The sequence below is a fragment of the Vulpes vulpes genome, chromosome 7, assembly GCF_048418805.1.
Source record: "Vulpes vulpes isolate BD-2025 chromosome 7, VulVul3, whole genome shotgun sequence".
Lineage (NCBI taxonomy): Eukaryota > Metazoa > Chordata > Mammalia > Carnivora > Canidae > Vulpes > Vulpes vulpes.
In genome coordinates, this window is record NC_132786.1 from 112,449,180 (window position 1) to 112,461,798 (window position 12,619).

Below are 12,619 nucleotides of genomic sequence, written 5' to 3' on the forward strand. Positions count from 1 at the left end.
TATTTTAAAATGTGCTATATGTAGGTAATATTTATTAAATATTTACTATGGACTGGGCACATTTAACTTGCACAAAAAACTCCATCAGGGGTAGCCGGGTGGCTCAGTGGTTTAGCGCCCCTGTGGCCCAGGGCTTCATCCTGGGGTCCTGGGATCAAGTCCCACGTCGGGCTCCCTGCATGGAGCCTGCTTCTCCCTCTGCCTCTCTCTCTCCTTGTCTCTCATGAATGAATGAATGAATAAAATCTTAAAAAAAACAAAACAAAACTCCATCAGGTAAGTATTATCCCCATTTATAGCTGAGGGAACTGGGTTACAGAAAGGTTATGTAACTTGTCCTTGGGTATATCCATTGTAAACGGTGGAGCTGGGATTAGAAGCCAGGCAGTCGGACTTCAGAGGTCACATGTTTAAACTCCTGCCTATACTGCCTTTTCAAGGTAGACATTTAATGAAATTTCCTAAAGCAAAATGCCCTTTTGAAGTTTCAGAAAATTAACACAATGATTGGACAAATGAGCTGTGAACAGAACTCATGAGCAATTCAGTACAAGTGGAGACTAAGGAAACCATAGATAACAAGACTCAAAATAAGCTGTTTCCTTAGATAAAATTTCCTTCCTTAAAAAAAAAAAAATACTTGGAAACATTTTAAGTATTCAAAAGAGTAGAGAAAACAATGACAATTTAATACCCAAGCATCCTCCACCTAGACCTAGGCTTTAAGGTTTGTCACATTTTTAACAGATTACTTTTGGCGTAAAATTAAATATTATAGATAGGAGTGAGCCTTCCCTACTACACCCCCTTCTCTCCTCAGGAAGGAATCACTATTCTGAATTTATCTATCATTTCCTTAAAACGATTTCCCCAATTTGATCTCAGTTTTGCCTTTTTAAGCCTTTATGATATACCATATACATCTTTCTGCAACTCGCTTTTTTTTTTTTTTTGCTCAGCATCACGTTAATGAACTTTCTCTAAATCAATACGAACAGCTTTGGTTCATGAATTTCCATTGTTTAGTATCCCGTGTATGTCGATTTGTCCAACCAAGAGCCTGACTTACTCGTCCCTTCTCCTCTAAGTGGACATTCACATTGTTTCACTATGAACAGTCTTGCACGGGCTCGAGATGATTATTTATATATCATATACATGTGATCCATTATGTAACAATATATTAGATACATTTAATTCCTTAACATGCGGTTTAGCAGGAGAGACACTAACGTGCACGAGCCACACATGCAAAGACAGGCATTAGGTTTCCAGAAAGGTACAAAAGACCGTGGGTTGTCCCGAGCAGGAGGAGGCCACACTCCGGCAAAGCGAGCGACACTTATGGCTACAGTAGGACACCACCCAGTTTCAGTCCTTGATTGCTTTCTCTCGTCCGTGGGTTCCACACGTGCCCGTTCATTTTTTTTTTTTTTTTTGCAACCAGAGCGCATGCAGCTCCACCGGGAGGAACCCGGGACCGACGGGGTGAGCTAGCACGAGGGTGGCCGTGCAGAGTCCGCAGCACCAGCTGCAGCCGGCGACCTCGGGGCAGCGCCAGGGCACCGCAGTGACAGCGCCGGGCGGACGCCGGGGCAAGCGCCCCCGGGAGTCCCGGAAAGCTGAGCAGATGGAGATGCACGGAGGGCTCAGACACCTGCCTCCAGGTGTGTCTGCACCCGCACCCACCCTGCCGCCAGGTCGGCGGCTGCAACGCGAGGCTCGGACTCGCCCCCCCAACCCCGCGCCCAGAGCAGCGGCATCACAGCGCGGCCTCTTCCCGCGGCGCCTCCTCGCTTTACGCCAACTCCGTAGGCGCGCGCTCAGGCCGACCCCGCCGCTTCCGCAGCGCCCGAGCCCGGCGCGCAGTCGCGCGGGGCAGCACTCGCGGGCGCCATCTTTAATTCGGGCAAAACCCCACCCTCGGCGCCCACCGGCCACTCCCTCTCCTCGTCCCCAGGCTTTTCACCCACACACCGAACGCGCTTTAACCTCAGAAGCAGTGTCGAAGAAACACGCGTAAAGGCCTGACTACCCACGGCCCCCCGCCACCCCCCCGCGGAGGGGGGCCGAACCCCGCCGGTTTAAACATGGCGGCTAAACCCGGGCAGCGAAAGAGCGCCGATGCCGATGAAGTCATGTTCGAAATGGAGAGAGTCGGCGGGGCCGGGCGGGAGTGATCTCGCGAGAGCGGCGCTGGCGTCGGCTGGGCCCGGAAGCCTCGTCGGAGGGGGAGGGGGCAGGGGCGGGGGCGGGGGCGGCGGAGGGAGCGGGAGTCGGGCGCGAGCCAGTGGAGGAGTCCGCCCGCTGTCGCCTGCGTAAGCGGGGCCGCGACGCGGGGCGGCTGCGCCGCGGAACCGGCGTAGGCGGCTTTGGAGAATCGGCGGGCTGCGCTGCGCCCGGGCTGGTCGCGGCGGGGGGAGGGGATGTCGGTCAGTGCGAGATCCGCTGCTGCTGAGGAGAGGAGCGTCAACAGCAGCACCATGGGTGAGTCTCAGCTTTGGGCCGCCGGCTCCGGGTCGGCGGCGCCGGGCTCGGGGCCGGGCGGGGGGTCGCGCCGCGGGGCCCGGCCGGGGGAACGCCCTGCGGCGGTGCGGGGAGCTGGCGGAGGCGGGGTGGGCCGCGGCGGGCCCGGGGCGCGGCGGCGGCGGCGGCGGCGGCGGCCCGGGGGGAGGGGAGGGGGCGGCGGTGACAGTTTGAATTGATGCGGGGAGAGCCGAGGCGGCGGCGTTTCCTGCGCGGGAGCGGGGGGACGTGAGCCGCGGCCTCGCCCGCCCCCCGCCGCCCCCGCCCGGCCCGGCCCGGCCCGGCCCGCCGCCGCCCGCGGCCCTGTCTCCTCCGGCCGGCGGCTGCTGCCCCCGCGGCGCGGCGCGGCTCGGCTCGGCTCGGCTCGTGGGGAGCGGAGCGGGCCTGGCGAGGAGGGTGGGGACGTGTGTGCGCGCCCGGGCGGCGGCGGCGGCGGCGGCGGGAGGGAGGAAGGAGGATGCACCAGGCTGGAGCGGCGGCGGCGGCGGCGGCTGCAGAGGCTCCAGCAGCCGCGTCGCCTCCTCGCTGCTGCGGCTGCTGCTGCGCCTCCTCCTCGCCCCTCGGGGTTTCCTTTCCCCAGGCGCGGCCCCGCAGGCCGGAGGATGGCGGGCGAGGCTGCAGCGCGGAGACCCAAGGCGCTGCTTTGGGCTTGATTTTTAGGAAAAAGGGGCGAGAGAACGCCTGGGGAGGGCTTCCCCCGGACCCCGCGCCCCCAGGCCTGGAAAGGGTGGGGAGGGTCGCTGGCAAAGGGAGGGAGTTGGAAGTGCCGGGGATGTTGAAGGACGTTGATTCTTGAACGTATTTCAGTGTTCTCAGTTCTTCTCTCCAGAAGCCCTTGCATTTCCTTTCCTCCCCCACGTATTGGAAAAAGAACAAGGCCGTTTCATTCACATTTTCCACTCCTGAGTTCCATTGCCTACGGTGCGTATAGTAAGGAAATAAAGCAACCGAGAGGTTTCTGACACGTTTCCATTTGCTAAGTCAGGTTTTGGGAGTGCACGGTTTCAAGTCTGGTTGGTGTGTGCGTGTGGGTTTTTTTTCTTTTTCTTTCTTTCTTTTTTTTTTTTTTTTTGAATATAGCGTAGGGAAAGGATTTGTGGCGTCCAGGTGTTGGCTTGATTACTGAAGTAGCCGATTCCAGCGAGTTTACGGTTATAGTTGAACTTTAGGATTTGTTTGGGCTGTGCTATCTTGACGGAATGGAAGAGTACTTTCCCGACTGCCCTCGAGAACCTAAATGAACAGATAATCTAGATTGGAAAGCATTTTACCTTTTTAAAAATTTTTTTTTATAGACACATATTTACGTGATGCGTAGAGTCAGTTGTCGTCTCCTCCTCCCCAAGTATTGAAGCAAGTTGAAGAGGAAACTTTTTTAGGTATTAAGTGTACAGGTGTGGATGAAATTTATGGAATCCCAGTAGACCAAAGGATGGTGCCTTAGCAGGATAAAAACGATTTCTAATCTGGTTATTCCTCCAAATAGCAAGTGAAGGGGCAGGGGGAGGGCAGGAAACCATCTTTCATCCCACCCAGCTGTTCAGTGGGTGGGGCCAGAGGAGATAGGGTTGAGTGCAGCTATGAAATAAATGTGGAAGCCGCTTAGATGGTCTGTATAGTAGTAGTGTGTCTTTCTGTGATGGGACAACATGGTGGAGCCAAGTCTTCTTTTTTTTTTTTAAATTTTTATTTATTTATGATAGTCACAGAGAGAGAGAGAGAGAGAGGCACAGACAGAGGCAGAGGGAGAAGCAGGCTCCATGCACCAGGAGCCCGATGTGGGATTCGATCCCGGGTCTCCAGGATCGCGCCCTGGGCCAAAGGCAGGCGCCAAACCGCTGGGCCACCCAGGAATCCCAGCCAAGTCTTCTTAATAGTTATTAAAAAATATCACACACCCTCTTAAGCTTACAGATTTGAAGATCATAACTGATGATAGAGATTTATTTTGTGTTTATGTCAAGTGGATTTTAATTTACAGAAAGGGTATTATATTTTTGTGATTTAGTTAAGAATTTCTGGTTTTGATCTGCAGATAAGATTTTTAGTACGTTAACTACATGGAACGTAGTGTTATCAATAGATCATGTTTCAAAGGCTTGTTGTAAAATTGGTTGTTTGCATTTGTGCATTTTTTTTTCGTAGAAATGATCTTAATATGTTTACACCAGAACTTCCAGTCTAGTCTAACCCAAAGTAGGACTCCTGACAGACCTTAGAGCAACTGTAGAGACATAATGACAAAAACACAGACCTGCATACAAGCGTGGGTAGAAGGAAGAATTAGATCTGTGGTTTCCAAGGTCTCAAGAATGGGGGAGTGGCCAGATGCCATCGACCAGTCAGAGTGAAGATAGTGGTAGAGCAGGTTGGTTTCAGACTTCTCATAATTTGATGAAACACATATTCACTATAGATTCTATTCTGGGAACTGCCAGTAGAGTACTGCTCTATGACTAAATTACCAACTGAGAATCATGTCTCACATTTTGAGCCAATACACTCTCGTCAATTTTTGATTAGAGGTGTAAAGCTTTTAACATTTATGTATTTTGCTGAATTTTGAGACAAAATGAAGTCTTTAAAATGTGTATAGGTTCCCCCCCCCCCCCCAACTAAATTTGGGCTGCAAATGACATTAGGTTTATTGCACCGTGAAACTGATGTAGGAAAAAAAAATGTTTTTGAGAAGTAGAATTTTAAGGTAGCATGATTATGGGTTAGGCTTGCTAGATGAGAGCATACTGTTAACTGTAGAGTGTTGGTCTCTACAGCGGTGTTTTCACAACCTGCGGATTAAGCCCTATTAGTGGGTCTTGAAATCAATTTTGTCGACTTCTAATAATTTTTAAAAAGTAGGAAGGAAAGAGAAAATAGCAACATACTGCGTTTAGTATGAATTTTGGGGGTTGGGTTATAACATTTTTATTAAGAATTGTGGTCAAAGGGACACCTGGGTGGCTCTGCAGTTGAGCATCTGCCTTTGACTCAGGTCGTCATCCCGGGGTCCTGGGATCGAGTCTCACATTGGGCTCCCTGCGAAGAGCCTGCTTCTCCCTCTGCCAATGTCTCTGCTTCTCTCTCTGTCCTGTCTCATGAATAAATGAAACCTAAAAAAAAAAAAAAAAAAAAAAAAAGAATTGTGTTCAAAAATAGGAAAACAGGTGGGGGATGTACAGTATGGATGGGTCAAGTCCAAGGTCTTTAAACATTTTGAGAGGGTGTGGAGATACTGGTCTGAGAAGGGAAGACTTTATTAAATGCTTTTAAGTCCATGTGGCTTTTTCTTATCTTGGATTCACTTATTCTGTACTCTATACATGGAGTGTGGTTGGAGAGGACTGGGACCTACTCCTCCTTGAGAGGAGGTCATCATAGAAACCAGGATAGTCCCTAAAGAAGATAGTATTGTTTAGTGACTCTGCTCTAGGCCTGGAGGAGAAATATATATATTTTTGTCTTTTCTATTTGCATCATCAGAAATTAAGAGAGCCAAGTTTTGGGCATGAGCCTGGGGAAAGAGGGCCAAGGAGGCAGCTTGGTTTGCTTTCCATGTTGAATGCTTTAGGCCACACATACAGAAAGTCCTTTTGATTTGTGCCTGGTGCAGTCCAGCTCTCCAGAGCTAGGGATTACGTACAGGGATTTGAGTTCAAAGTAATAAGAGACAAGTATAGTATAATGGTTAAGAATATGGGCTTTGGTGTCAGGCAGATGCGGGTTTAAATCCTGGCATTGCCAATTGCTAGAGGTATCAGGATACAGTTAGGTTACTGCTTTTCAAACTGATGAAGGACTTTTCTTTCTTTCCTTTTTCTTTTAAAATCCAATCCACTGTTGGGATCCCTGGGTGGCCCAGCGGTTTAGCGCCTGGCTTTGGCCCAGGACGGGATCCTGGAGTCCCGGGATCGAGTCCCGCATCGGGCTCCTGGCCTGGAGCCTGCTTCTCCCTCCTCCTGTGTCTCTGCTTCTCTCTCTCTCTCTCTATCATAAATAAATAAATAAATCTTAAAAATAAAATAAAATCCAATCCACTGTTGACTGATAGTGTTGTGAAAAGTTCTGCAAGATTTTAAAAAATGAAGATGAAATTTTAAAAGGGGGAATAAAGTCCTCGTTTTTTATTCAATCCAAGAGATAAAGTTATTTTGCTATAAAAGTTTTCATTTCTGTGCTTTCAGTTTCTATACTTTGCTGATATAAACCAGTAAACAGTTCAGACTGGCTTACTGGTCCACAGACCACACTTTAAATAACACTGGGTTAGGCTATGCTGCAGTAAGAAATAGCTCTACAAATCTTTTTTTTTTTTTTTTTTTTTAATTTATTGTCTCACAGTTCTGGAGGCTAGAGTCCAAGATCAAGGTGTCAACAAAGTCGATTCCTTCTTTTTTTAAAAATTTTTAAAATTTATTTATGATAGTCACAGAGAGAGAGAGAGAGAGAGAGGCAGAGACATAGGCAGAGGGAGAAGCAGGCTCCATGCGCCGGCAGCCCGACGTGGGATTTGATCCCGGGTCTCCAGGATCGCACCCTGGGCCAAAGGCAGGCACCAAACCGCTGCGCCACCCAGGGATCCCCCTACAAATCTAAATGAAGCTAAAGATGAGTTTTTGCCTGTCATTCTAAAGTTTATGTACTTTATTTAGGCGAGTATTTCTTAACTTCAAAGGTATTTGTAGGCTTAGGAAAGTAAATAAGTATCCCCTGAGGTTGGGGAGTAAAGCCTGAAGTTGCTCCTGTTCACATTATTTTGAATTAAAAAAAAAAATCTTAGTTATTCATGTGACATGTGTTTTATTTGTTTGTCTTACATGCAGTATAAAGAGGATTTCTCCTTCTTCCTACCCCACCAATCTGGAAGTAAAAATTGATTCTCCTGACAAGAGGTGACACATTAATTCTGTTCTGTTTACTTTGGGGACCACAACTCCATACTTTCGGTAGCTTCATTTGAGAGGCAAGGCTCCAGATGAGAATTTCTCAAAACTTGGCACTATTGTAATTTGGATTTTTATTTCTTTGAGGTGCTCTCCTTCGCATTGTACTATGTTTACCAGCATCCCTGGCCTCTAGCTACTTACTAGATGCCAATAACACTTCTCCAGTAGTGACAAAAAAAATGCAAACCTTGTCAGATGTCACGGGGTGGGAGTGGAGGGGAGAGAATCACCCAAATTGAGAACTACTGTGCCAAGTGTTGGTGAAGCCTTTGAAAGATTATAGGAGTTGGAGAAGAAGGAAGTCTTCCTTAACTATCTAGTCCATAATTCTTCCTTCTGGAGCTCTTACCATATTTCCCTAACTTGGGGATCAGAATCACCTGGGTAGCTTGTGTGTGTGTGTGTGTGTGTTAGTAAGTTTATCATTTAATTCATCGATTTTTGTAAAATGTGGTCAGTAATTACTGGGTACATAACAATATGCTAGGTCAGTATTTTCCCAAGTATAATTGATAAACCTTGTGAATGAGGGTCAACACAGTCTCTTGTTAAAAATGCAGATTAAGGGCAGCCCGGGTGGCTCAGCAATTTAGCATCACCTTCAGCCCAGGGCCTGATCCTGGAGACCCAGGATTGAGTCCCATGTCGGGCTCCTTGCGTGGAGCCTGCTTCTCCCTCTGCCTGTGTCTCTGCCACTCTCTCTCTCTGTGTCTCTCATTAATAAATAAATAAAAAATTTTTAAAATTTAATTAATTTATTTATGATAGTCACAGAGAGAGAGAGAGAGAGAGAGAGGCAGAGACACAGGCAGAGGGAGAAGCAGGCTCCATGCACCGGGAGCCCAATGTGGGATTCCATCCGGGGTCTCTAGGATCGCGCCCTGGGCCAAAGGCAGGTGCCAAACCGCCGCGCCACCCAGGGATCCCAAACAAATAAAATCTTAAAAAAAATACAGATTAATTAGTTCCTACCACACATGCCATGATTCACAGTTTCTGAAAGGGGCCCAGGAAACTGCACTTTTAAATGCTTTCCAAATTAAGTAACTTTATTGAGGTACAGCTTTCATTCATATACAGTTTTCATACAGTTTTTTAACATGAAAAATCATATTTTATTAATTAAAATATATTAAGTTCACACATAGACTAAGTTATACATTTCAAATCTACTCCGTTATCATTCTTAAAATACAGAAGACAAGTATTGAAAAGCTTCATGTATTGATATCATGATGTGCAAACAGTGATGATCATCCATTTCAGGCCTGAGTTCAATCTTAAGAATCTTAAGAAATGTGTGTGTTCAAGTGAAATGCATTGTAGGGAAGCAATCCTCTTTCTGATATCTTCAGGATTTCTTCATTTTAACCACTTCAACTCATACTGTCTACTCACTCTACTGGTTGCTCTAATGAAGATTTGTCAGTAGCTTATAGGACTGCCAGCTCTTTTTCCTTAAAGAGCAAATAATAAAGCCTTGTATTTCTTATACTTAGGAAGTTCTTTAGTTTTCATGCATGGAGAAGAATGATGTTCTGACCACCTCTTTCATGGTAAATGACATCAGTATTGTAACCATAAACAGCATCTCAATTTAGATGTTCTTTTCATACTCTCCTTCATGTTCTATGGAAAATTAGGTATGCATGAGTCCCATCAAATCCAGAAAGCATCTCATATCTTTGATGCAGAAACAATCAGCCACATGGCTTCACACACCTACTAGGAATAAATGAATTTTCTGAAGTGATAGGAGAGTAAAATACATTACTATTTTTTAGTCACAATCTAACAAAGGGTCAATGTAAAAAAAAAAAAATCACATGTTGAAATTGATTATATCCAACAAACTCCACCCACAAAGATGCAGAGTTTCAGTTCACAAAATGTTGAGCTCAACGAATTTTGACAGATACTTACACTTTGTAGATTTTATTCAAGATAAAGAACATTACTGGGGCATCTGGGTGGACTCTTGAGTTTTGGCTCATGTCAAGATCTCGGGGGTTGTGAGATCAAGCCCTGCATAGGGCTCTGTACTCAGCAGGGAGTCTGCTTGAGATTCTCTGCCTCTAACTCCCTGCCTTCCCCTTATTATTTTTTTTTTAAAGATTTTATTTATTTATTAGAGAGAGAGAGGGGCAGAGACACAGGCAGAGGGAGAAGCAGGCTTCATGCAGGGAGCCCAATGTGGGACTCGATCCTGGGTCTCTAGGATCACACCCTAGACTGAAGACGGCACTAAACCATTGAGCCACCGGGGCTGCCCCCTGCCTCCCCTTATACACATGCTCTCACATGCTTGCAAGCATGCCAGAGCTCTCCCCCTATCGCCTGCCCCAAATAAATAAATATTTTTTAAAAAAGATAAAGAACATTTCTGTCACCCCAGATTTTCTTGTGCCCCTGTGCAGTTATCCCCCTCCTGCTCCCAGGTAACCGTTGATCAGATTTCTAATATCCATAGATGAGCTTAAAAATTTCATTTATTTATTTATTTTATTTTATTTTAGATTTTATTTACTTATTCATGAGAGACACAGAGAGGCAGAGATACAGGCAGAGAGAAGTAGGCTCCATGCAGGAAGCCTGATGCGGGACTCAGTCTTGGGACTTAGGGATCACACCCTGAGCCAAAGGCAGATGCTTAACCGCTGAGCCACCTGGGTGTCCCTAAAAAAATTTTTTTTAAGAGAGAACCTCTTCATTGAGGTATAATTTACATGTAGTCAACTCATTTAAAGTGTTTTTTTTTCTGGATATTTTTATTTTTTATTTTTTAGATTTTATTTATTTATTCATGAGAGACACAGAGAAAGAGAGAGAGGCAGAGACACAGGCAGAGGGAGAAGCAGGCTCCATGCGGGGAGCCTGACGTGGGGCTCGATCCCTGGTCTCCAGGATTAGGCCCTGGGCGGAAGGCGGTGCTAAACCATTGAGCCACCCAGGCTGCCCTGGAAGTTTTTAAAGACTTTTCCTCCTAATTCTTTAATTGTGAAGGATTTGAAATGTGAAGGAAACATGAAACAATAGTAAAATGATTATCTTGGTACTTTTAAAAGCATACAGATTGTAGTAGTCTTCCAGAGTTTCATAAACAGTAGACTTGGGGTAAGGCCCTGTTTGTTTTTTGGAAAAATTAAAACTATTTTTTTTCCAGTTTTACTTTGTAAAATATATTTGAAATATTCCTGTAGTGGCAATTTGAAATTTTTGTTAATGTAATAAATACTTAACTGCCAACAAAGTGTCAGACACTGCAAAATAGTAGCAATCAAGGAAGCTATGGCCTGCAGCCTATGGATGTTACATAGTATTTGTGATTTAATTTCTGAAAATGCCTTTTATTCTATGGAGGAGTTTATATTTGTCAAATAGGCAATAAAATCACTTGACTCAAAAGTCAAAATGTTAAAAAGAGATATGTAGTAAAATCTTTCTTCTATTCCCAAGTAACCCAGTTTCCTACTTTTCAGGCAACCTATTTAACAGTTTCTTTTATGTTTCTTTTAAAGGTGGTTTTTACATACACAAGCAAAAAAGATATTCCTCCTGTCCCCACGCATAGTAGCATCAGATATACATTCTTCCTCACTTTTTAATTTTTTCCCAGTGTATCTTGGATTATTCCATATCAGTACACGAAGAGCATTCTTATATACAGCTGTATAATTCCATTACAAGTGGGCATTGATTTAACATGTCTTTTCTGGTAAGACATTAATTTTCAGTATTTTGCTATTATAATAACCATAACATGGTGAGTAACTTGGGACATTGATTATTTCACATGTGTTAGTTATCTCAGAGCTGTTGAAACCTTTTGACACGAGACATTATCAGCTAAAGTGGTAGTTTGGAAGTTAAGTCATTACTATCTTAGGACTTCAGTGCTCAAGTTCATTCATTTAACAAATATGCGTTTTGTGCCTTGTGCTGTGTGGTGGACACGGGGGATACTGAGTTAAATGCTGTGACAGTCAAAATAAAAGGCATGGTGCTTAAGAGCTTATGTTCTGGAGTCAGAACTGGATTCACATTTCTAAATCTTAATTGAATCTTGGGCAAATAATAGAATTTTGTTTCCTTCTCTATAAGTGGGAGTCATAAAGTTACTGGATAATTAAGTGAGAATTAAATAAGATGATAACGTGGCAAGTTCTTAGCCTGGCATACTGAGCAGATGTTAGCTTTAAAAAAAAAAAAAGTTCTGGGACTCGTGGGTGGAGTAGTCAGTTGAGTGTCCAGTTCTTGGTTTCTGTTCGGTTCATGGTCTCAGGGTAGTGCGATTGGACCCTGAGTTGGGCTTTGTGCTGAGTCCTGAGTTGACTTGAGATTCTCTCTGCCTCTCCCTGCCCCTCCCTCTGATGCTCTCTCTCTCTAGAAGAAATGAATAAATCTTAAAAAAAAGTTATCAAACTATATGGCAATTGACTACTTTCCTGCCTTCATTTTTAAATTTCTTAAAGTCAAGGACTATATTTTGTTCACTTTTCTCCACCTGGCATTTACTTTGTAAATAATTTGTGATATGCTTTAAAGGTATATAGAGTATACAGTGAAAGTACAGAGCAGGATACCATTTCTAAGTTAGAAAAGGTAAATCGTTAAAGGTAGATAGGAGTGATTAGGCAGAGGAGGAGGAAGGATACTTATTCTAGGCTGAGAACTCATGGTAGTTTATGAGGCTAGACAGGTAAGCAAAGATCTGGTGTCCTGTGCTCAGAATTAAAAAAAAAAAAATCTCTATTGAAGAATTTTAAAAGAAGAAGAATGGTAACCATGAACATCATGATGATAAATCCATTAGGTATAGATAGAACAGCAAGGTGGGGCCAACTGATTGAGGGAGGTTAACATAGCAGTCCTAGGACTAAAAGATGAGGGACAGAACTAGGGTCGTGGCAAAGGGTATGAAGTATAGGGGATAATTGTAAGGTATGTGGTATGTGAGGGGATGTCTGTGGGGAGTAATGAATCCAGAGTGTCTGAACCTGAGTAAATGGGTGATTAGTCAGTATCATATATCGAAATAGATTATTTAAAATATGAAATTGAAAGGCCTGGAGACCATTTAGGTATGCATGTCTGGTAGTCTTAATATTAGGAGAGATCTTTAGGATGGAAAATAAAAAAATTAAAATTAT

The 12,619-nt window shown here is 44.7% G+C and overlaps 1 protein-coding gene across 2 annotated transcripts in view; it reads left to right on the top strand.

Annotated features, from left to right (window-relative positions):
• The first annotated feature begins 1,230 nt into the window (after window positions 1-1,230).
• The window catches only part of SEPTIN7 (septin 7), a 118,296-nt gene continuing 106,907 nt past the window's right edge, over window positions 1,231-12,619 (top strand). The window contains exon 1 of one of the 2 annotated variants that reach the window (XM_072764721.1): window positions 1,231-1,669. In XM_072764721.1, coding sequence (XP_072620822.1) covers window positions 1,631-1,669 — 39 coding nt within the window. In that variant the 5' untranslated portion in view covers window positions 1,231-1,630. Of the gene's footprint in view, window positions 1,670-2,262; window positions 2,488-12,619 lie in introns of those variants that run through there. The other variant, XM_072764722.1, reaches the window with a different exon arrangement.